At 33.2% G+C, this 23,165-nt stretch overlaps 5 protein-coding genes and 1 non-coding gene across 6 annotated transcripts; 3 read left to right on the top strand and 3 right to left on the bottom strand.

Moving 5' to 3' along the window:
- Positions 1-723: 723 nt before the first annotated feature.
- LOC25501828 (glycosyl hydrolase 5 family protein) lies at positions 724-4,563 on the top strand. The gene is made up of 4 exons (XM_013591261.3): positions 724-1,249; positions 1,384-1,631; positions 2,624-3,144; positions 3,871-4,563. Exons 1-4 carry the CDS (start codon positions 842-844, stop codon positions 4,368-4,370), a joined length of 1,677 nt encoding a protein of 558 aa, XP_013446715.1. The 5' UTR covers positions 724-841; the 3' UTR covers positions 4,371-4,563.
- A 624-nt stretch (positions 4,564-5,187) lies between these two features.
- LOC25501827 (protein SIEVE ELEMENT OCCLUSION B) lies at positions 5,188-8,748 on the top strand. The gene is made up of 7 exons (XM_013591260.3): positions 5,188-5,382; positions 5,478-5,582; positions 5,868-6,319; positions 6,430-6,539; positions 6,729-6,871; positions 7,036-7,527; positions 7,871-8,748. Exons 1-7 carry the CDS (start codon positions 5,188-5,190, stop codon positions 8,486-8,488), a joined length of 2,115 nt encoding a protein of 704 aa, XP_013446714.1. The 3' UTR covers positions 8,489-8,748.
- LOC25501826 (uncharacterized) lies at positions 8,685-9,936 on the bottom strand. Its single transcript, XM_013591259.3, has 2 exons — positions 9,841-9,936; positions 8,685-9,317 (listed from the first exon to the last, which is right to left on the bottom strand). Coding segments are annotated over exons 1-2 (441 nt in total). The 5' UTR covers positions 9,842-9,936; the 3' UTR covers positions 8,685-8,877.
- Positions 9,415-9,561, bottom strand: LOC112417629 (small nucleolar RNA snoR137). The gene has a single exon (XR_003008229.1). It is a non-coding gene; the product is annotated as a small nucleolar RNA snoR137 (small nucleolar RNA).
- A 2,403-nt stretch (positions 9,937-12,339) lies between the features above and the next one.
- Positions 12,340-14,186, bottom strand: LOC25501825 (protein JINGUBANG). Its single transcript, XM_013591257.3, has one exon. It carries the CDS (start codon positions 13,893-13,895, stop codon positions 12,552-12,554), a length of 1,344 nt encoding a protein of 447 aa, XP_013446711.1. The 5' UTR covers positions 13,896-14,186; the 3' UTR covers positions 12,340-12,551.
- A 3,277-nt stretch (positions 14,187-17,463) lies between these two features.
- On the top strand, positions 17,464-18,359 carry LOC25501824 (uncharacterized). The gene is made up of 2 exons (XM_013591256.3): positions 17,464-17,666; positions 17,999-18,359. The coding sequence occupies exons 1-2, from the start codon at positions 17,562-17,564 to the stop codon at positions 18,086-18,088; spliced, it is 195 nt and encodes a 64-aa protein (XP_013446710.1). The 5' UTR covers positions 17,464-17,561; the 3' UTR covers positions 18,089-18,359.
- Positions 18,360-23,165: the final 4,806 nt, after the last annotated feature.

Here is a 23,165-nt window from a genome sequence, read left to right as displayed (position 1 = left end):
TCTTTGAGGGATCTTGTTACCCTTGAAGTATTAATTATGGAACTGTATTAATCTAACATAAGGTTCTCCTGTACTAGGTAGTATTTAAATTTTGTTTTTGACGGAACTGTACTACTAGAATTTTAAATGAAGAGGAGGAACTGTACTACTACTATAATCTAAAATATAATTTTGGTTTTGGAACTTTATTTTATTTTTTTAAGCAGGAACTTTATTTTATTATCAAAATTTATATTAGTAATTTATTTATTAAATATTAGCTTTGAAATGAATAAATGATTAATGAACTTGATGACGAATTGTTTGAGAAAATCCGAATTCAAATTCTAACATAGCTTTCGACCGAACTCTAAAATATTTGTCAAATTGAAGATTAGTCTTGTAATTTAATTTAATCGTGTACTGTAATAATTTACTTAAAGAGAGTAACCTTCTATAACGTGAGAAACCAAGATTAAGTAGACTAGAATATGGAGGAAAGAAAAGTTAAACCATTTAAATGCAGATTAAATAGTGGCAACATAACACGTACTTGTAGAAAAAGTAAGGATAAATAAGTTCAAACAATAAATCATGTCCAAAAAAGAGTTTAAGTTTGAAGTCAGAAATTGTAAATTATATTTTATCTTTAACCATGTCATAAAACTTGTCTCCATGAAGTGGTAAGGCGTATACAAAAGTACAAGAAGACTATTATATTACATGCTTAAAAGGAAAGATGACAAAATAGGATACAACAAAGTTACTTGTCATTGAATATTCATGTTGCCGCCCGCATGGATCATATATTATTATATATATCTCATACATAATATCATATCATAAGAAAAAGAAACACAAAATGAGTCTGTGGCGGTGCATCATGTTGATATTAATCGGAACAATCATATTAGAATTGAATCCGGTGGTGGCAGTGAAAGGTGTTCCACTAGGAACAAGTTCACGATGGATAGTGAATCAAGATGGAGAAAGAGTGAAACTAGCATGTTTGAATTGGGTGTCTCATTTAGATGCTGTGGTGGCTGAAGGGCTGAGTAAAAAGCCTGTGGATGTTATTTCTAATGGAATAAAGTCCATGGGATTTAACTGTGTTAGGCTCACTTGGCCTATTCTTCTTCTTACTAATGATACTCTTTCTTCTCTTACTGTTAGACAATCATTTCAGAACCTTGGTCTTCTTCAATCTGTAGCTGCTTTTCAATCCAATAATCCTTCTATCATTGATGTTTCCCTTATTCAAGCTTTTCAGGTACAAAATTTTACAATTTCTATGCATATAAATTTATTTTGTAAGAAGATGTAATTTATCTGTATTTTATATTCTATATGTTTCTTTAAAGTTTGAGATAAGAGTGGGGCAATGTTTTGTGGTGGTGACTCCAGGCAGTAGTGAAAAGTCTTGGTGACAATGATGTGATGGTGATTTTGGACAACCACATAACACAGCCAGGATGGTGCTGCAGTAATTCTGATGGCAATGGGTTTTTTGGTGACCAATATTTTGACCCTAATCTGTGGATCCAAGGTCTTACCAAAATGGCTACTCTTTTCAATGGAGTGTCTAATGTGGTTGGCATGAGCTTGAGGAATGAACTTAGAGGTCCAAAACAGAATGTCAATGACTGGTACAGGTAACAATCACACAGCTACACCTGCCCAAAATATTTGAAATTACATCCACACAAAATTTAATTATAGTAAATTTAAAAAAGAAATTGTGAAGAACAGAACTGAATACTTGTGCCAAGAGATTTTTTTGGGTAAAAACTCATAAAAGAATCAATGGTGTAATCACCTAACTGATAATTTATTTTATTTTTTGAAAATGCACCTAAGTGATAATTTAATGACCAAAGCGAAAATTTAGTAATACACATTTTTATTTATGCATTAAATATCAAATGTGGTGGCTATATGATATGGCGTCAATGGCCAACGAATTTCACTTGTATATCATTAAGGAGGAAATGTCATTTACATCGGTCAATCCAATTGTACATAAGCTAATTCAACAACTTTCTCTCTCTTTCACATCTTTTTATGTATAAAAAAAATTATATTGTCACATTTCATACTTGAATTGGCCAAATGTCATATGACGTTATGTCACACAAGTGTTATCCGTATAATTTCTGATCGAGAAAGTTATGAAAAGACTGATGTTGTAACCATTTTTTTAGCTATGCTATACACAGCAATGTGCACGCACGAACCACACGACATAATACGTGACATTGTTTAAATAAATTTAATTAAAATAAATGGAAAAATATAAAATTGTGGTCAGGTGAAATACATGGTCGTGTGGTTTCCACGACAAATCCATGTCGTGCTTTTTAGCGTTTTTTTTTTTTTAAATAACCACTGAATTCTTCATTTTTATTGGACGTAGGTGTAAAACTAGTTTACATTGGCTATGCATGTCCCCTTTTCTCACAGAAAAGAGTGGCCAACAGAACATTAGAAAAACTTTATAGGGGATCAAAAAGAGTGATTATCTTATTACAGAGGACTAAAAACTAATTTAAGACTAAAGAGTAAAGAAAGAAAAATACATGTTCCATTTTTTTAAGAAAAATACATGTTACAAGGATTATAAGTTGTTGTTTGTTATGAATCGAAGGTATATGGTACAAGGAGCAGAAGCAGTTCATGCAGCAAATCCAGATGTTCTTGTAATTTTATCTGGATTAAATTTTGACAAAGATCTATCCTATATTGCCAAAAGACCAGTGAACCTAACATTCAAAGGGAAACTAGTCTTTGAAGCACACTGGTATGCCTTCACTGATGGTCAAGCTTGGGCATCAGGCAACCCAAATCAAGTATGTGGGCAAGTGGCTGGAAATATGAAGAGAATGTCTGGTTACTTGGTGGACCAAGGATGGCCATTGTTTGTGAGTGAGTTTGGTGTGGATTTGAGGGGTACTAATGTCAATGATAACCGTTATCTTAACTGTTTTATAGCATATGCAGCTGAACTTGATTTGGATTGGGCATTGTGGACATTGGTAGGTAGTTACTACTTTAGACAAGGGGTTATAGGAATGGAAGAGTTTTATGGGATTTTCAATTGGGATTGGACACAAGTTAGAAATGCTAGCTTCTTGCAAAGGATTGCTTCCCTGCAACTTCCATTTCAAGGTAACTAAATAATTACTAAACTTCAACTCTTGAATTTGGATCATCTCTTCTATTTCCCGTCGAGCCAGAAGTTTGTCGCTAGATTGATCTCTCGGCTGTTAGATTAATCTGATCGTTGACTTCTAGCTTGACGGACTACAATGGTTGTTAATTGACAGTTGATCTCTCAGCCATCAATTCTATCGTGCAAAAATAAAATGTGATTTTGCATCTGACTTGAATCCTATGTAGCGGCTGCATGGTTCAGCACTTCAGCTGCTATAGAGTCGTTGGATTTGGTACAAGATCCAACTGCACCTATATCTATTGGCTCTCGGTCACAACAGGGATTTGATTGCAATTATGTCTTCTAAAAGTAATATCTTAGAATTTGGGTTGGGGTTTACTCAACCCTACAAAACCTTGTTTGTAACGTGAGGGATGTCTCTCACGTATAAACTCACTTTTGTGCCATATTTAATCCAAAGTGCGACTCTTAACACACACCCCTCGCTAGTCGCTCTCATAACTGAATATTTGGATGTTACCCAATTGGCCCGATAGCAGGTGATCTTTGATAGACTCTAATACCACCATCTTAGAATTTGGGTTTAAGCCTAACTCCACCTTACAAAATCGGTTTGTAAGGTGAATCTAATATCATCCAATAAGGGACTCCTAAGATAACATTTAATTTTTACCACTTTATGAAGAATTCAATTATATAATATTTTTGTCATTGCACAGGTCCAGGCATAACAGTAGGCAATCCACACAAACTGCTATTCCATCCTTCAACGGGCCTTTGTGTAATAAGGAAGTCACTACTAGAGCCACTAAAATTGGATCCATGCTCTCTTTCTGATGGTTGGAATTACACTCCACAGAAAATTCTATCAGTAAAAGGTACATACTTTTGCATACAAGCAGTGAAAGAAGGGATGCCTGCAACACTTAGCATACTATGCTCAAATCCTAACTCTAAATGGGACATGATCTCAGACTCCAAGTTGCACCTTTCATCAAAAATTAACAGTGGATCGACAAATGTTTGTCTAGATGTGAATGATAACAACATCATTGTGACCAATGCTTGTAAATGTTTGAGCAATGATCATTCATGTGACCCTGGAAGCCAATGGTTTAAACTTATTGATAGCGGGAGGAGGTCGATATCATCAATCTCGACATTATCCGAACTAAATTTATTGGAACTTTTCATGAAACCATATTTAACCTCAAAATAAGTGTAAATTCGTTTGACCACATGTACTTATTAAAAGTATCCTTAGCAATTAATTCAATAGCAAGAAAGTGATGTAGTCAATACATCCTTGTGAACATTAGATTAATTGCATTTAGTATTATGGTGAAAAATGTAAATGAAAAATTACAATCCACTCCTACTACTACATTATGGCATCTTGGATTAAAAAGTTAGCAGAGGAATCTCTACCTTGTTTGTCTTACGATAAAGGAAAAGTATGGTATTAAAAAAATCGCATATAGTAATGACACTTGTACTAAAAAGTAATGATTCTTTCACATCACAAAAGTTGCAACCATTTTAATAATTTTATTTATACCTTTCTTGCAATAACTATTATGTCATGATTCCTTTTTAAGAAATTAAATTTTTGTATTGATCATAATTTTTACAACGTGTTAGTCTAAAATGTGTGATGCCTAGACACTAATGAGCTATACTGAGAAACAAGGTATAAAAGTTAGTAATTCATTAATTAATTTCCCATAAAAGTTTACACTCTCGTGTAAATCGTTTTACTTTTACAACTATTTGACAGAAGATACCAATAATAATAAGAAAGCCTGAACTGATGAAAGGTATAAATTCTGTCAATCCTTTATCCAATATTTCATTTTCACCTTTGTCACTTTTTATATTGTTTGAACCAAAATACAAGCAAGGTAGAAATTCAACAGAGTTTGGCATCTATTTCACTATATATATTGCATTCTGCGTACAACTAGCTAACTAACACTAGTCGAATTAACCCAGTTGTGGTTAACCAGTGATCTTAACCATTATTATTTGATAAAAAAATGGAAATGGTACCACGGAAGAACCAATCTAGAGCTATGCGCCACATGTTTTCGGCATCAGATGATACGATTATGACAAAACAAATCCGCGCCACTCATGCTCCAATTGAAGAACATGTTGATGTTAGACCTCTACTTAATGTTGTTCAAGACATTTTTCGCCATGCAGCTTCTCTCATCCCTGACATCGTTCAGGTATGTGTGTGCATATATTGACCTAGTATCATTAAGCATTTTGGCTGTTAATTAACTATGTTTATGTTTGTGTTTGTTTTTGAAATTTTACTCAGGGAAAGCAGGTGCAAATGGGTGTCATTAAGGATGATGCCAACGAGTCTGACTTATCTGACGTGCTAGAGATTTCATATCACGCAATTAACAAAATTTCATGCGAGGTTTCCCTCCCATCTCCATGCATCAGCATGCATATTTAACACTATTTCTATAATAAATGATTAAATAAAGTTAAATTACTTTCATTTGGTTAGCTTATGACAATACGCTAAAAACAGTTTATTAACATGTCGTAAATTGTTTCTACAAGCTCTCCCAAATACGAGTGACAGTATTGAAAATTGTGTTGCAAAAAATGCATATTGCCGGCACTAAAAACAGAATATTTTCTAGAACTAGATATGTCAAATTCAAGCTGTTAATGTTTTGATGCATATTTGTATCAGATATCTTGCAAGTGTATGATGGGTGGGGGAGATGCTCATGCCACAGCCATAGGAATACTTGGAATGCTATCAAGCTATTCATGGGATGCCAAACTGGTGATAGCATTAGCAGCATTTGCAGCCAACCTAGGGGAATTCTGGCTTGTAGCTCAGCTTTATGCCACCAACCGTCTTGCTAAATCGGTTGCATTGTTGAAGCACATTCATGAAACACTAAATCAAGTTGATGATTTAGGACCTAAATTTGAAGCTGTGCACCATCTTCTCAAGGCCATGTTGGATGTTACTGATTGCATTGTTGAGTTTCATGAGCTTCCTGATCAGTACATTGACCATGAAGCACCTGAAACGTTGACTGCTTCCACTCTTATTCCTAGTGCTGTTTATTGGATTATTAGGAGTATTGTGGCATGTGCATCCCATATTTTCGGCATCATTGGCTTGGGTCAAGGGTACATATATCTCTATCTTATTCTTAATTCTTTCCTGCACCAGCAACAAATATCTTAATGTTTTTTCTTGTTTTTGTATTGTAATATTAACTCTAACATGTTGATTTTAGATACATGACATCAACAACAGAGACATGGGAGCTTTCCAGTTTGACTCAGAAGCTAGACAGCATGAATGGTCACCTTCAAAATCAGCTCGCTATCTGTCGTCAACATTTAGGTAATTAAGGCTTTGTTTGCTAAAATATAGCGGATAGAAGATAGAATTGAACTTGTCGAACAAAGCCTAAGTCAATTTAGTTACTGGATTCAGTAATTACACATGTGTGTTAATCAAGAAACACTATGGTTTTTCTTTGGGTAAAATTTCTCTAATCTCTATACGTCCAAACGCTATGTTATGATGCAGATGACAACAAACAGAAAGAAGCATTTCAAACACTTCAGCACCTTTTTGAGACATCTCACCAGGATAACATTAAGGTTCTAAAAGCTTTGATTCGCTGCAAGGATGATCCGTTGCCATTGTCTGATGGTTCTACCAAGCAAAGGGTTAGCATAGAAGAATCTGTTGTTTCTTCGTTTCACACACAATATATATGAATCTATATTCTATTGACATCAGCATGATCTTTAATCAAAACTTGCTAAGAATAACAGCAATGCAATCTTACAACAATAATTCATAATCATTTAATTCATTTTTCTGCCTTCAGGTTAGCATTGAGGTGTTGAGAAAGAAAATTGTGTTGCTCTACATAACAGACCTCCACCATATATCTGATCAAGAGGTTGTGATTTTTGAACAAATGTATCAAGAATCGCGCCAAGATTCAACAAGGTTAGAAAGCCAATATGAACTTGTTTGGATTCCGATTGTGGAAAAGGGAGCCCCGTGGACCGAAACAAAACAGAAATTTGAGAGACTGCAATCAATGATGCCATGGTACTCAGTTTATGACCCTTCACTTCTGGAGCCGGCAAGTATCAGGTACATTAAGGAGGTGTGGCTTTTCAACACAAAGCCTATGCTTGTGGTGTTGGATCCACAGGGGAAGGTTGTGAACCTGAATGCAGTACACATGATGTGGATTTGGGGAAGCATGGCTTATCCTTTCTCTAGCTTAAGGGAGGAAGCTCTTTGGAAAGATGAAACATGGGGACTTGCACTATTGGCAGATACAATTGATCCATTACTCTTTGATTGGGTTAGTCCTATGTTTTTCATTCTCTATATATGAATATGAACATAGCATAACCAAACTAATAAAGTGGCTAACTAGCTATATGTTTATTGTCTCTCTCACCTTTCTCCTTCATCAAATGCACTACAGTTATAATAATGACTTCACCGTCCTAAAGATAGACTGATAAGGGATCCAGATTACATGGGAATCACATGTTAAATGCGTAGACTGATTCATAAAATCTGTTATAAACAATCCTCTTGGCCACCGATTTAGACCGGACAATCAAAATTAGCAACTGCGTCACGCAATTACTGCATGGAATATGCTTCCGTTCTTTTGATCATATTATTCATTGTTTCAGGTAACGGCAGGCAAATACATATGCTTGTATGGAGGGGATGATATGGAATGGATCAGGAAATTCACAAGTGCTGCAAAATCAATGGCAAGAACTCTACAAATTCCACTGGAAATGATGTATGTAGGGAAAAGCAACCCAGGACAGAAAGTGAAAAGAATCAACAAAACCATATATGATGAAAATCTGAGCAACGTACTCACTGACCCAACAATAATTTGGTTCTTCTGGGTCAGGCTAGAAAGCATGTGGCATTCCAAATTACAACAAAGCAAGACAGTGGAAAATGACCAAATAATGCTAGAAATAATGAGAATCCTAAGCTTTGATAGCAGTGATCTTGGTTGGGCTGTACTAAGTCAAGGAACAGTAAGAATGACACAGGGCAAAGGTGACTCATTTTTAAAGTGCCTTGATGAGTTGGATGAGTGGAAGGGTGATGTGAATGATAAAGGAGTTTTGACTGCAATGGACGATTATATACAAGGAATCCAACAACCACATCATTGTAATAGATTAATACTTCCAGGAGTTGATGGAACAATTCCAGACAAGATTGTATGTGCTGAGTGTGGCCAACCAATGGAAAAATTCTACATGTATCGATGCTGCAACGAGTGAACCAATACTATAGCACGAAGATATCGCCTCTCTTAACAAGAAACACCTTAACAAGTTCAACAAATAAAAAATAAGATAAATAGATTGTAAAGACCGTGATGCTGGCTCTTTTTTATTCATAATTATTTACACTAACTAGCTAGAATAAATTTATTTGAGAAGTGATGTCTATATTGTTTATATATGGATTGTAATGTAATGTAACAAATAATGAGATTGTATTTTGATGTTCAAATAATACATACCTTAATTAAAACTACTATAATACAACATAGTCTTTTTTACATTTGTTAATTAACTTAAACAATTAAACAATAGTGTATTTAACATTGAGAGGAGTAATCTATTGTACAATTAAACAATAGTATACATAAGAAAATGTTAACATGTCATTGAGGGGTAGATTTAGTGGCTGAGGTAACAGAATTCCAAATCTGAGCAATAGGTGAAAGAATGTGAGGCATTATAGCCCCAATTCCATTAAGAGCAGCACCAGAAACAACCCCAATTGCAAACGTCTCAACAAATCCAGGCTTAGTATCAAGCTTCATGTCAAGTATAGCAAGTCTTTGGTTAACCGAATCCATCTTTCTAGAAGATTCATTCATAAGCCTATCCTTTTTACCTTTACCAGATGAAATTACTCCAAACAAAGCCTTTTGTAAATCCTCTATCACCTTCAATGAGGCTTCTTGTGAATCCATCCCTTGTGATTCATAATAGGATATCAATTCCTTTGGTGAAGGAATCTTCTTTTTCGGATTTGGTTTCATTTTGATTTCAGGTATAGAAGGTACATTTGGCTTGGAAGATTGTTCCATTTCAACCACTGATTAAACAAATAAATATTGGTTTAATTAGACAAATTATCAAACACTAATTAAGTAAAAAAATTAATTCAAGAAGGGGTGTGCAAAAATGAAATGAAATGTACCAGTAGACAGGTGGCGTAGTGTAGCTAAATTAAATTACACTGAGCCGTTAGAGACTGGTTTTGTTGGTTTAATTTATGCTTCGGGAAACTTGAAACCTCCCATTTCAAAATAAAGGAGGGTTCACCATTGTGAAGCAACAATAATTCATATAAAAATAAAACTGAAATAAATTCTGAAAATATAACAGCACGACAATAAAACAAACTGCGATGGTGATAATACGCAGATGTTTTTTTTTCTTTAATTAACAAATAACTAAGGAAAAAGTCTGTGTTGAAATTGATATACGCTTTCGTTGACACGTACTTCGGCATGAAAAACTAACGAAGAACGCAACGCCTATCAAAAGCGATGATTATTAACTAAGTAATACATAATACAAAGAAGAAAACAGTGGAATGTGAGAGTGAAACGTACTATGAAACTGAAACAGCCTTTGATTTTGCTATGCGGCTAGGGTTTATCACTTTCGTGTATGTCAAAGTTGTTCTCCTATGCTCTGCTTTTATAATGAAACAGAAAGAAACCTAAACTGAAGAGGAGAGTATATGGGCTTTGAAAAAGTGAAAGGAAGTTGTGGGCTCCGGGACCCATGCATACAACTGGGCTTCTAAACAAATTTTTAGTACTTTTACAAAATTTTAACGCATACCTCTCAAATTATACAATTACCTCACCAGTTTTTCTGAAGGTCCTAAATTACTAGGGTTGCATTTGTGTAGAGAAAAGGTGGAATTTCTGTTTTTTTGGAAAATTTAAATTTTGATATTGTTGAATGTTGATAGTACATATTTTGTGTACGAACAAGTAAAGGTTGGAACATGTTTGATCGATCTAGACGGTTTATAACTTGACATGTTTAAGGTTGGTTATGCCTAACTTGTTTATTAAAAAAAAATAGGTTTAGGGTTTTAAAAAGCCTATTTAATAAATCGGCCAGACATAGGCTATCAAAAAAATCTACAAAGTTAGATAGATCTGCTGATATATGCATATCTACTAAAAAGTGTTTTATTATACTAAAATATTTCTAGTAAAAAAAAATTGTTTCATCATTTAGTATAAAGTTCCAACCAAAATGAAAGAGGTTTATTAAGCCAAAAAAAAAAAACTAAGTAAAGAGAGTGATGGCACGAAACCTATAGCGGACCCTCTCCTCTTCGAAGAGCATACGACGAATAGATGATAATCCATTGAAAAAATGGCCCTCATTCAACCAATCCATTCACATACGCGAATAGGTGATACACCATTGAAGCAAAGGTAATTTTCATCGGTTGAACTGTTGAAGAACGTCTCAATTTATGCCATTCGTTTAACATAATTGTTTGTTTAATATCAAACATATGATTTTTTATTTTTTATTTTCATTTTTCGCTTTTTTTTACTGCAGCATATTTTCAAAACTTCATATCTAGTGATGTTGTGATTTAGTGATGCAGTAGTTTCTGAGTTTTTTTCCTACTATGTATTACTTTAAAGAAAATGCTGATTATGCGATGATGCAATTTGCAATAGTTAGATGGAAAGTGTTATGGACATTCAGAAAATAATTTTGAGTTTTGTGGGTTTTTTTTAACAGCAAAAAGAAATTTCTTGAAAGATGTCTTTTAATTTCAACTCCTAGTTTGATTTCAACTCCATCAGTTTTTGTCAAAAACAAACCCCATCAGTTAAATTTCATGTATATTTCCTTACTTATCAAATATATTATCTATTTCCTCTTAAACAAAATATATACAATCTACATAATAATACTTTGTTAATATTTATCATAACAACGTTATATTTTTTTTTTGAAGTATAACACGTTATATTTTGTTAATATTTATCATAGCAACGTTATATTTAACACATATTTTCCTAGTTTCGTATATAGTTAATGAACAAATTTAAAAATATTAATTTTTTACTTTGAGCAAGGACCTGTTTGGATTGAGCTTATTTTAAGCTTATGAAAAAGAACTTATACAAATAATTAAACTTTTATGTTAATTTATGTATATTTATAAATTGTTTTTCAAATATTACCTTAAAAAATTTATAAATAATTCATTAATACTTATTATTTGGATAACTGTTTTGCATAAGCCGTAAATTAAACCAATCCAAAAAGACCCTAAATCATCCACATAATTTATTGTATATTTCAGTATTAGATTTCAAAAGCCACATCTACGATCTCCACGAAAAATTAAATTGGAATTTTAGCCTTGACCTATCACAAATAGTAAAAATAAAAATATAAATCAAATACTAGTTTGTATGACCTATAACAAATAGTAAAAATAAGAGTAAATTACACTTCTCTCAAAGATGCTTGAATTACACTCTCCTTCTCTTTTATGTTAAAATATAGACTCCTCTCCCCACTTATTCAAAACATAGTATAAAACATTTCACACCCCTCCTCTAAAAGAAACTTGAATTACGTTCTCTCCCCTCTTATGTTAAAATCTACACTTTACTCCCTCAATAATTTTTTTATTGCTAATAATCTAGCAAAAATAATAATAATCTAATAGACTTCAACAAAAATAGTATTGCATGTCTATTTTAATAAAATAAAAAATTGAATACATAGTTTTTGTTATTTTTTATTCACAATTTCATTAACATGTAGTTTTAAACCCTATTATAAAATATGAAACAACCCAAAATAAAATTAAAATATGTGAAAAGTTACTAAAGACAATAAATCATAATTATTTAAAAGTTAATTTTATACTCTAAATAATAAAATCAATAGCAAAATATTTAAATTTAATTCTCATTGACATTTAAATTATAAAAAAAAATATTTTTCTTAAATGGTGGTTCAAATTAATATATATCATAAAAATATTTATTTATGTTAAAATAGATTAAAGTGTAGTGTATATTTAATTATTAAGGGAGAAAGTTGTAATTCAAGTATTTTATAAGGAAGGAGAATATAAATTTTACTTTTCGAAGGAGAGAAGTGTATATTTTAACATGAGTGTGAAGAGGAGTGTAATTCGAACATCTTTGAGGGGAATGAAATTTACACTAAAAATAAAAATATAAATCAAATACTAGTTTGTACTTTGTCCTTGTTCACTACTTGTACTTCTTCTTTTCATATACTCTGATTTTATTACAGCATTCTATTCTAGGAATTCAGAAAATATTGATTGACCCTGAGAGGCCAGATCACACCCAATAGAAAGTTGCCAAACCTTTATTTCACCATCTAATGAACCACTAAAAACAGAAACGACACCGTTAGGAGAACTTTGACTTTCATCATCATCATTATACTCTTGAATTGCCGCTAACGACTTAACCGGTTTCCGGTGACCATCAAGAACACCAACACAACAAAACGAACCATCATAAACCCGTTTCCAAATCCTAACCGTCCGATCAGCAGAACCACTCAGCAACAAATCAGAAACGTTGATCAAACAAAGTATCGCTTTCTGATGCCCCCTCAAAGCCCCACTCACAACCATATGATTCGCACTATCCTCTCGTTCCCATACTAATATTGAACGATCGCATGCACCTGAAAATAGCACCGAACCGTCGTCGTTTAGGGCTAAAGCATTAACCGCTGATTTATGCTTCTCCAAAGTTGCAACTAGAACGTGCTTTTTTTCACCGACGGGTTTCGCCCAAACGCGGATTCGTTTATCGGATGATCCTGTGTACACTGTTCCATCGTTAGAAACTGCAACCGCGTTGACCGCATCTTCGTGTGCTTTGAGGGATTCTAAGCAACGAAGATCAGAGATTCTCCATATTTTGAGTGTTTTGTCCCATGAAACGGAGTAGATAACGCCGTTTGAAACTGCAAGGTCGGTGACGGCGTCGGCATGTTCAATCCAGAGACGTTTTACGTGGCGACGGATGTTGATGTAGTTACTTGGGAGGAGGAAACGGCGGAAACGGTCGTTGACAGTGGGAAGAGTGGTTAACTTCCGGTGGTTGTTGTTGTTTTTGTGGTGGTGGTGGTTCCAGACGCGGATTTTACAGTCTTGGTGAGTGGTGAAGACCATGTCTTTAGAGAAGGCAATGGTTTTAGTTGAACCGGAGGAAATGGATTTGGTGTTGAAGGTATGGAGATAAGTGCACGTTTGACGATCGTAGACGTTGATTTGATTTTCCGTAGCTGCGTAGAGGAGGTTGTTGTGGAGGGCAAGCGATGTGATAGGGCGGGAAGAGTGGGGTGTGAGAGAGGTGATGCAGTGGTAGGAGACGGAGAAGTTGTTGAGGTTTTGAGAAGAGAGTTTTTGGAGAGATGGAACTGATGGAAGTGTTTGTATTGAGTAGTTGCTATAAAGAGTTGAGGTGCTGTCGTCGGAGGTTAGGGTTGAAGAAGAAGAAGTGCTTGAGTCTGATGCATGTTGTTGTTTCTTGGATGGATGCAGTGAGATGGTTGAGTTGTGGGTGGCCGTGGCGCAGTTGTTGGCGGAGGAGCATGTGTCTAACAACCACCGTAACCTCATGATAAATTAGTTGATAGATAGAGATAGTTTGAATATGGAAACTATGTTGTGAAGGATAGAAAGTAACGCAGAAAATATAGATGAAATTATGATAGTGAAATGAGATGATGAGGAAAGCTTAGGGTAATGGTGTGAAGCTAAGAAAGGGGACAAAAAAGGAGCGATGGGTCCAAGGTTAATTATTTTCTTAATAAGACGGGTTGGGGTATCTTTCTTTTTGTTATTTTTTTCCTCTTAGAGACAGAGATGGAGTGAGCATTTAGTGAGGTTGCCGGAGGATATATGATCAATTAAAAGCCAACTTGACAGATGGGAAAAGGTTATTATTGGATAATTCGATATTGCTGTTGAGGTATCGTCCACTAGAATTGTATCTCGTTTATAATGAGTAGAACTGTACTACTGTTCGAAGATCGGTATTATTTGGTGCAGTTAAACGTCATAAATTTAAGAAAAAAATGTTATTTGGACGCTTATACATATATACATTGAGAGAGAAAAATAATGAGTGATATATACCAAAACGTATCATGTTGACAATAAAAGAAAGAGAGTAGAGACGAGAGAGAAATTTTTTTTTAAAAAGTGTTGAAACGTTAAAGATGTTCAAATCATTGCTTTGATTTTTAATGTTATACACTCAATGTCAAGTACTAAAACGTATTTGCAAATATATTTAGTTCATTCGAGTTATTAGAATTTGAGCATCTAAAATAAGGGTCACTCTTCAAGAGATAACTATATTGTGTGTGCAAAAAATTATCGCTGAGTATTAGTTATTATTAATAAATGATTGTACTTCGAATCTATGATATTGTTGTAAGAAAATAATGTATTTTTTTTTATTAATTCAACAATGTATTCCTAAGTATAGGTTAGCTGGTAGAACATTGCAATATGTGGGTTGGAGTTCGAACTCCAAATGAATGAAATTTTAATCACTATAATGCTTGACTTCTTGACTTTATATATATATTAAGAAGGAAAACAGAGGGTATATTAAATCGTTTTCTATTTATCAAAAAAACTATTTACTGTTTTCTTTTTCTTTTCTTGGAAAACCTTGATGCATTGTTAGAACCTTGTTACTCAAGAATTTTTTTTAACTATAGATAAAAAATTCGATTGGAAAGGGATAATTCATTTCGAGTGTTCAATAAATTTTCTTAGAAGATTAGTCAATGGTAAACAATGTTATATTAAAAATTGTGATTTTTTATTAATTCAATAGAAATTTTCTATTAATAAAAAAAAAAAATCATTCTATTGTTTTCTTTTTGGTTTTTTCTAGATTACCTTTGAAGAATGGTGGGTAATTTACCCACCAACCAATGAAAATGAGCAATTTGTTGGTGGGGCCAAAATAGTTCATGGATACCACTTAAAAATGTGTTTATGTGGCTAATGTATATTGGTTGGGGTAAATTACCCACCATTCTTTCATGGGTACCCTAGTTGTCACATTTCTTTTTTCATTTTCTCAAAACAGGTCCAAGATTGGGGTGTGCGTAGAATGCGCATTGCTGTACTCGCTTATATATGGTTGCCACTTGCTTGCTAGAGTATTGTTTTTGGGGTCAAACGTTGCCGGTGTTCAAGTTGCCATTTTTTTATACTGGTTCTAGTATATTAATTGCACACTTGCATTTTTTAAATGGAAATTGCTCTTTTGAAATTAAATTGTTGTTCTTGGTTTAACCAACCACGCTAGTTGTATTCATTCATCGAAGCTATCGCCAGTATTCTATGGTACTATCCGCCAATTGGAAATCGTCATTTGTGAATAATCCTGCATAACTGCATGGCTACATCACGAAATTGCATTGGTGAATGAAAAGGAACGCGGATAGCAAGATACAAAACTCCAAATTACATATTTTATTTGTCTCCTATTGGTACTCAATTTTGCTAAGTGTTGACCATGATTTTTTTGTCGTTTTGTCTATAATTCAAAAGTTTATTAGGGAGGACATGCTCTAATATAATCGTTAAATTTTGTACTTAACTCAAGTTACATTGAGCCTAAGGCGCTAAGCCAAGTCCAATCTTTTGGGTAAATCTTTAGTTTGATGACCATAGTTTGGTCTCACGGTATGCTATACTTTCTTCTTTTTAAATGTGTAGTAGTTTTGTTGCAGGTTTCTTATTAGGTTTGAGTTAATTTATTAAAATAACATTGAACTACTCTGAGTTTACATAAGCTATATATATATATTTTTTTTCCAACATATTTTGTAGTATTTGTAATACATACACTTTGTGCATGTTAAGAATCACATTGTCAAAATGACGGTGAATCATCTTGATTTTGACAAACATATGGTATCAAACATGCACTTTGTCACTTTGATTAAAATCGTGATGGTTCATAGGGATTGAGTTGAACTCACTTTGAAACTAAGATGAACACAATATTTTTGCGTTGCTAGATTACAACAAGGACCAAATGTAAATGAATATAACATGATAATGGTGGAGTTGCTTTAAAATAATTACAGGGACTAAAATCAAATTTGCCTCATATGGCAAAGACCAAAAACGTTGTTAACGGTCAAATTGATGAGTCATTAATTAGTTGTTTTAGTATAATATTTAGTTTCGTTTTATTTAAATTTAAGTTTATTTTATTTAAATGTTATTTCCTTTTAGAACTATTTTACTTCAAATTGCATATTATTATATTTCAAGAATGAATATTTGATGAATTGAATCTTTGAGCAAAAGAAAGGGGTTTGGAGCTGATTCGGAGCAAAAATACGAAGATTCGGAGACAAAAATATGTCTCCCCCAAATCAGAAGCTTGGCACGGCCGTGCCACCTCCCAGGACTGTCTTTTGCTGCTTTTGCTTAGTCATACTCAGGGAGAACAAGGGATATTCATCACTCATGATGGAAACACCAAAACTTGATCATGGTCGACTATTTCAATTATCCCACAATGAAATCTTTTGGATAAGATGGTTCGGGTTCCATGCAACTTTATCAAAGATCTTGAATTTAAATATAGCTCTGAAAATCATCACCAGTTAAAATCATTAGATTTTGTTTTGGAGGATTAGTTTTTTCAGTAGAACGAATAGGATATCCAATTTTAAAAAATAATAATAATATTTTGGAAAAAATCCTACTACATCCATGTCGAAAATATATGAACATGTTGATTAAACAATAAGAATTAAAAATTTACTCCAATATTAGTTTTCTTTTTAAAAATAATTTATGTTTTTTATTGTTATTTTCCGATTTACCATTATGATTTAGGAGAGCTACTTTATTTATACTGTTATTATAATATTTTTATTATTATTATTAATTATAAAAAACATACACAATAATTAAGAGTATTTTGATAATAAGTAAAACATGACGTTGCAATTGAAAATAGAACAACATGAATAGAGTCTAAACTTTCAATTTAATGTCCGACACCTCTCAAACAGAGATTATTGTAGTAAAAGAACTTACGAGAAAAAGAGAGTAAAAGTTGGATGTGCAAATATTTGGACTATGTGACATAATGATGGGCCGAAAGTTTGAGCCCAAGAAAAGTATTTTTCACAATAATTCACTTTCCCTTCCCATCGTAACGTAGAAGTGGAAAAGAAAGAAAATTGATTTCTGAACCTGAATCGAAGCAAAGAAGGAATTGCAGAATAACGATTGAAAATGGTGAAGGTTGCAACGTACTTTGGAATGTCCTTGGCAGCTTTCGTTTTCTGGCAATCCATGGACAAAGTCCATGTCTGGATCGCTCTTCATCAGGACGAAAAGGTTCTTTCCCCTTTCTTCTTCGAATTCTTCATCTTCTAATCAAAATTAAATTCTTGATATTCCTTTTCGCATTATTTCCATATTCAAATTCAATTTCACTATATTTGTTTTGTATTGATTAATTTCACTCATTTAAGAGGAAACAAAAATTTCAAACCCTAGATTTCATCTTATAACGAATTGTTACTTATGTGTCCAATGTTGAGGTAATTGAGTTATTGACTGTGGTGAATTTGTTCTTTAAGGATTTCGATTTGATTACTCATTCTGCTCTGAGATTATGAACATTTGATCAATATTTTGTGTTAATTAATTGATATAATGTGTTGCAGCAAGAGAGGTTGGAGAAGGAAGCGGAGATCAGAAGGGTCAGAGAACAATTAATTCGGGAGCAAGCCAGTCAGAAGGATTCTTCATATTGAATTCAAACATAATGTCGTAATTTTTCTATCCTTTGCTTTGTAATTTCTCTTGTTGTCAATGTAATGTCGTATGCTCAAATAAAATATGGTACTCGACGATCATTTCAAATTTAATTGAGTGGATATGTAAGATTGTCCTTTGATGTTATACATGATATTGTTCCATAAAATGGTACTTGCCATTAATTGTTAGAACAATGCTAGCTTTGCTCGATTTTGTCTGTGTATTGGTATTTGGCTCGGGTTATGAACCATATTTTAATTGTTTGCATTGTTTGTTTTTGGCAACCAAGAAATTTTATTTTCCTTTGAAAGTGTGAGATGTGGAAGCCAACTTAGTAGGGATCATGTGTGGAAGTCGCTGGAATTTAAGTCTACATTTGTGGGTTATTGATCTGGCTGCAATGCATATTTCATATCCTGTTGTCATTTCCTTTGAATATATGTTTGCTTTCTTACACTTCTGTTAGTGTTTGTGTTTTATTAAACATAGTGGTGATTTGTATGCTGGATTCATACTAAGGTATTGACATTATTGGAATCATAAGCAGGTGCTTCCGTGCTTGTAGAAGTAGAAAATCTCTTATTGGCTTTAGCTGTTCAAAATGCTAGAAATTCCGTGCTTGTAGAAGTAGAAAATCTCTTATTGTAGAAGTAGAAAATTTCTTATCATTATATTGATGAATAACAAAATGGTAATACTAACAGTAACATCAATAGGCAGGTGACTACATAGTGGTGATTTGTATGCTGGATTCATACTAAGGTATTGACATTATTGGAATCATAAGCAGGTGCTTCCGTGCTTGTAGAAGTAGAAAATCTCTTATTGGCTTTAGCTGTTCAAAATGCTAGAAATTCTAAAGAGGGTTGTCAATGGCAGCATATAGCACTGTTATCATGACTTAGCAAAGTGTCCTAACTGCTATAGCAAACTCATAGGGTTGTGTTTGTGTTGTTTGGATATCGGCCGAAATCGCAGCCAAATCATGGGATAGCTTTGTTGTGCCAACAAGTGGCAGTGTGGCACAATCTGATTTTCCCCTTCTCTCTTTGTTAGTATGCCATTTTTTAGGTTATTATTTTGACTTCATCGTCTCTTTCGGTACCATTTGTAGATTAGAAACCTTTTAGGTCTTTACATCAAACAAACCCCAGTTGCCCATTTCCTTCTATCTCCAGCCCACATGGTGTCTGCTCTGCTGCCTTTTGGCCAGCCACACGTGTTATGGTGAAAGTTTGCCCTTTTCTAGTTGAGGATAGCACTTCATTTTGCAGTTACTGTCATAGCCTTCCTTTGTTGCCTCTGTTTGCTGTCATTTTGTACTTAGTGACACGATTTTTTTAAAGTTACATTGTCAAGCTTAGTTTACAACTGTTTCACGGAGAACTAAAGTAAGTATGAACTAAGTACAAAATTCTCCCAGGGTGGGGCTAATTTACAATTGTCTTGGTGGAATTTGAGCCATATTCTTTAAAGTTACATAGTCGGCTTCTTATCATTAAGCTGAAATCTTTTGAATAATTTGCACATTTTAATCAAATCATGCACAATATTTGGAACTAAATCATTGTTAAATTAAGACAATTACACAATTGGTCTCTTAATTTATTTCAAGCAACACTTTCGCCTTTTATCTTTTTTTTTTTTTTTTTTTTTTTTCGACTTAATCCTTTAGGTTTTTAAATATATAACATATGTCTACTCTTGCAATAAAAGTTATGAAATATGCAATGAAGTGTTCAATTAGTTTTTATGAATATGTGGTTATTGATCGTACAAGGTGATTGTCGGTCGGTGCTCTTTAATGTGGTGGTTGTAAGGTGGTGGAATACGTCAACTTGAATACTGGAACGGCGGAGGGGTGTGTACATGCATACACTCCGACGCTCAAGTCAGAAAGAGATCAGAATGGGGGTTTAGAGAAGATAGATTTTACCTTGAGGACTGCGAGGAGTCCCCTTCATATAGAGGTGGGTGTTTGCAGAGCCGTTGTAAGGCACATGTGTGCTCGGCGGTTATGAATTCGTAGGAAGTGTAACCGTCGAGGAGAGATTCGAGGGAATGTGGGCAGAGACGTTACAATTCGTTTGAACTGATCTCAGTTGCTCCGAGCACACACATCCCCCCTCGCGGAGATGCGGTGTGTTGCGAGTAATATTGTCAAATGCGCTATTTGGGATGTAGTTGTATTGAGCCTAAGCAATTGGGCCTAAAGGCTTTAGTCGATCCAGAACTGTTATGTTGCGGTAAAATATGAGATAAGCGGTGGGTGGTGTTTGTAATGGGAAGATATTGATGAGATGAAGAATTCGACTACCTTCGTCCCTATATATAAGATCATTTTGTCAAAATCACGAGAATTAAGAAAGTTGATATTTGTATTAAAGTTATCATTATTGTTTTTACAATTTTGTCTCTGTTTGGTAAAATTAACGGATAACAGATAAAATAGATAATAGCTTATAGCTAATGGTTGATGACTAATGACTGATAAGTTAATTGAAATGTTTGGTAAAATTAACAGTTGAATTGATAAATGTAAAATAACTGAATAGTTTATTATTAATTCATAATTAAAAATTTAGACATTTAATAATTTAAACATATTAATTTAATATTGCTATAGAAGAGCTAATATCATCACATTTTTTACAATACTAATATTTTTTATAATACTAATATTAGAACTAATTTAATATTGCTATGTGTCGAGTCTTTATTGAATGAGACTAGATCTTGCTTTTTGCTTTGCTTTTTATTTTTCACCAACTGTATTATTCAAGACAGAAAAAGCATGTAGATAGAATGAACTTTCTGAACTCATAATGTTTCATTGTTTCACTTAGGATGATTTGTAAGACTACCATTTGATATAATCAAATCCTAATAGTGAAACGTTGATAAAGTGCGGTGTATGTAACATCTAGGATGATATTCTTAATGAAATATTCCTAATGTTTTGTACTTCAAATGTCCATAGTCTTGAATGAACATTGAAGATGTCATTTTTGAACTTACTCAAATAAATGCATTTATTCCTTGATTTATTCCTAATGTTCTTCGTATTGTTCATGAATTTATGGACTTGTTCTTGATATTCATAAGAACAACCTTCTGAATTCTGATTGGGTTCCTAAGTCTTTATGTCATTTGATTTTTTGTATCTTGGTATGATTTAAAATTTGTTCATGTCTTAGTTAAACACTCAAGAGTACAAATTAAATACCAAGAAATTAATCGAGGTCCATTAATTCCTTAATCATCAAGATTTGTTATTTTTAAAATTAATTAGGGATTTTGTCTCAACACAAACATGATTACTTACGTGCATTTTTTTTTTTGGTAGATAGACGAAATGACAAAGCCATTATAAACTCACACACACAAGTGGAGGTACCGGGGTTCGAACCCCGGTCATGGCATCCGGCCTAACAATTTCGGCATTTTGCCAGTTGAGCTAGGACTTCTGAATTTCTTGTTTTTTAATTCAAGCCTAATGTTACAAATGAATATTTCATCAAAAGTATTATATATAAATCAAGTAATCAATCAATTTTATTTTAAATCAAGACTGAATAAGACACTTATGAACCCTATTTTTGAGAGCGGTTAATTTGGATATAAAAACCCAACATTAAATGTCTATGTAAACAGTTTTAACGTGGTTGCCGCGTTGCGCTGATGCATGGATGCATGGTCCCTCTAAAAAGCTATTGAAAAAAAGGTTTTGATATATGGTGCGATGAACGTTGGTATCGCTGCACTAGTTAGCACACTTATAGATGGTAGTATTGCTACATCATGGGGAAGACAGTTTTTTATGGAGTAGTGATATTTAAACAATATTTTTGTACAATTTTTGAGACAATCTTGTGTTTTCTTCTTATTGGTCAAAAACAATAGAGAGAGAAAAAAGAAGAGAGAGAATAAGAAGATAATGTGAGTATGAGAGAGAAGGTTGTACAAAAGTTTTTACAAATATCATTTCTCTATGTCCCGGTCTTTCTCTTGTAACAGTTGAATTAACATAAAAGGTATGTTTGTTTCTACATCTCCCTTTTTCATTGTGGTCCATACGTTGATATTTGTTGTTGTTTTCAGTTTATATTTGATAATTGATACCTTTATAAAATATTATTTGTGATGATTTTGGTTTTAAAGTTCTCTGTTTTTTAACTAGCAAGAAGGTGATCTCCCTGAATTCTTCTTTTATATATATCTTCCATATTAAAAGTAAGGTCTATTAGATATGGTTGACATAGTTGTTTCTAATTTAACCATATACAGCACAATCTTTTTACTTCAAAAGTTAAAGTAAGGAAATTCAAAATTCCTCATTTGCACGTTTTTTTGGGTTTATTGCATATGATTTTACGTTGAAGAACCGAGGAATGATTCTAATGTTTGATAATGAAGATTTAACAAAAATGGTTATGATTGAATCTCTTGAAAATAATATAAATGTGTTGTTTATCTTTGTGAAAAACAATCTAAACCATTAAAAGTCCTTCAGAATAGAACGTATTTCCTTTATAAAGTTCTAAACAACCATGTCTGTTATAATAATTTTTTAATGGTGACAACTTGTGTACCCATCTCGCTATGGTGGGTATTTGTACCCATGACCTTTTAAGTCGGCTAAAATGTTAACTGACGTCATAAGATTTTTTTATTTTAATTTTTTTTAATTTTTTTATTTATTTATTTAGGAACGAGGTTTTCTTTGATACCAGAGTTTTAGCAGAGTGCGGAAGACTTTTTCTATAGACAAATTTAAATTCTTTTGTTTAGTTTTTCGAGTTGTAGAGATAACTTGAGCTTTGTAATTTATTTATCTCTTTTTGTTCTGAGATTTCAAAATCTCTTTTGGATGGTGTTACTGTAAGGCTCTAATTCCTGATCAATGGTTTTTATGTTTCTTCGAATAGATATTTCTCAGCTTCTATCAAGGAAAAGCTATTTCTTGCTAAATTTCTATATATACGTGACTTTAGGGTAACTAAAGGTTTAAATAATTCATCAATATGAATTGTATTTTTTCCTATAAATTATATGGTGTAAATTCTATGCTAT

Source organism: Medicago truncatula, chromosome 8 (assembly GCF_003473485.1).
Source record: "Medicago truncatula cultivar Jemalong A17 chromosome 8, MtrunA17r5.0-ANR, whole genome shotgun sequence".
Lineage (NCBI taxonomy): Eukaryota > Viridiplantae > Streptophyta > Magnoliopsida > Fabales > Fabaceae > Medicago > Medicago truncatula.
Note: the sequence above shows the minus strand (reverse complement) of the source record. Positions and strands in the feature narration are given on the sequence as shown.

Coding starts and splice junctions, on each gene's coding strand:
- LOC25501825 (XM_013591257.3), bottom strand. CDS start 13,895: ATGAGGTTACGGTGGTTGTTAGACACATGCTCCTCCGCCAACAACTGC.
- LOC25501824 (XM_013591256.3), top strand. CDS start 17,562: ATGGTGAAGGTTGCAACGTACTTTGGAATGTCCTTGGCAGCTTTCGTT. Junction 17,667..17,998: donor CTCTTCATCAGGACGAAAAG/GTTCTTTCCCCT, acceptor AATGTGTTGCAG/CAAGAGAGGTTGGAGAAGGA.
- LOC25501827 (XM_013591260.3), top strand. CDS start 5,188: ATGGAAATGGTACCACGGAAGAACCAATCTAGAGCTATGCGCCACATG. Junction 6,540..6,728: donor TATCTGTCGTCAACATTTAG/GTAATTAAGGCT, acceptor GTTATGATGCAG/ATGACAACAAACAGAAAGAA. Junction 7,528..7,870: donor ATCCATTACTCTTTGATTGG/GTTAGTCCTATG, acceptor TCATTGTTTCAG/GTAACGGCAGGCAAATACAT.
- LOC25501828 (XM_013591261.3), top strand. CDS start 842: ATGAGTCTGTGGCGGTGCATCATGTTGATATTAATCGGAACAATCATA. Junction 1,250..1,383: donor CCCTTATTCAAGCTTTTCAG/GTACAAAATTTT, acceptor TGGTGACTCCAG/GCAGTAGTGAAAAGTCTTGG. Junction 1,632..2,623: donor AATGTCAATGACTGGTACAG/GTAACAATCACA, acceptor TATGAATCGAAG/GTATATGGTACAAGGAGCAG.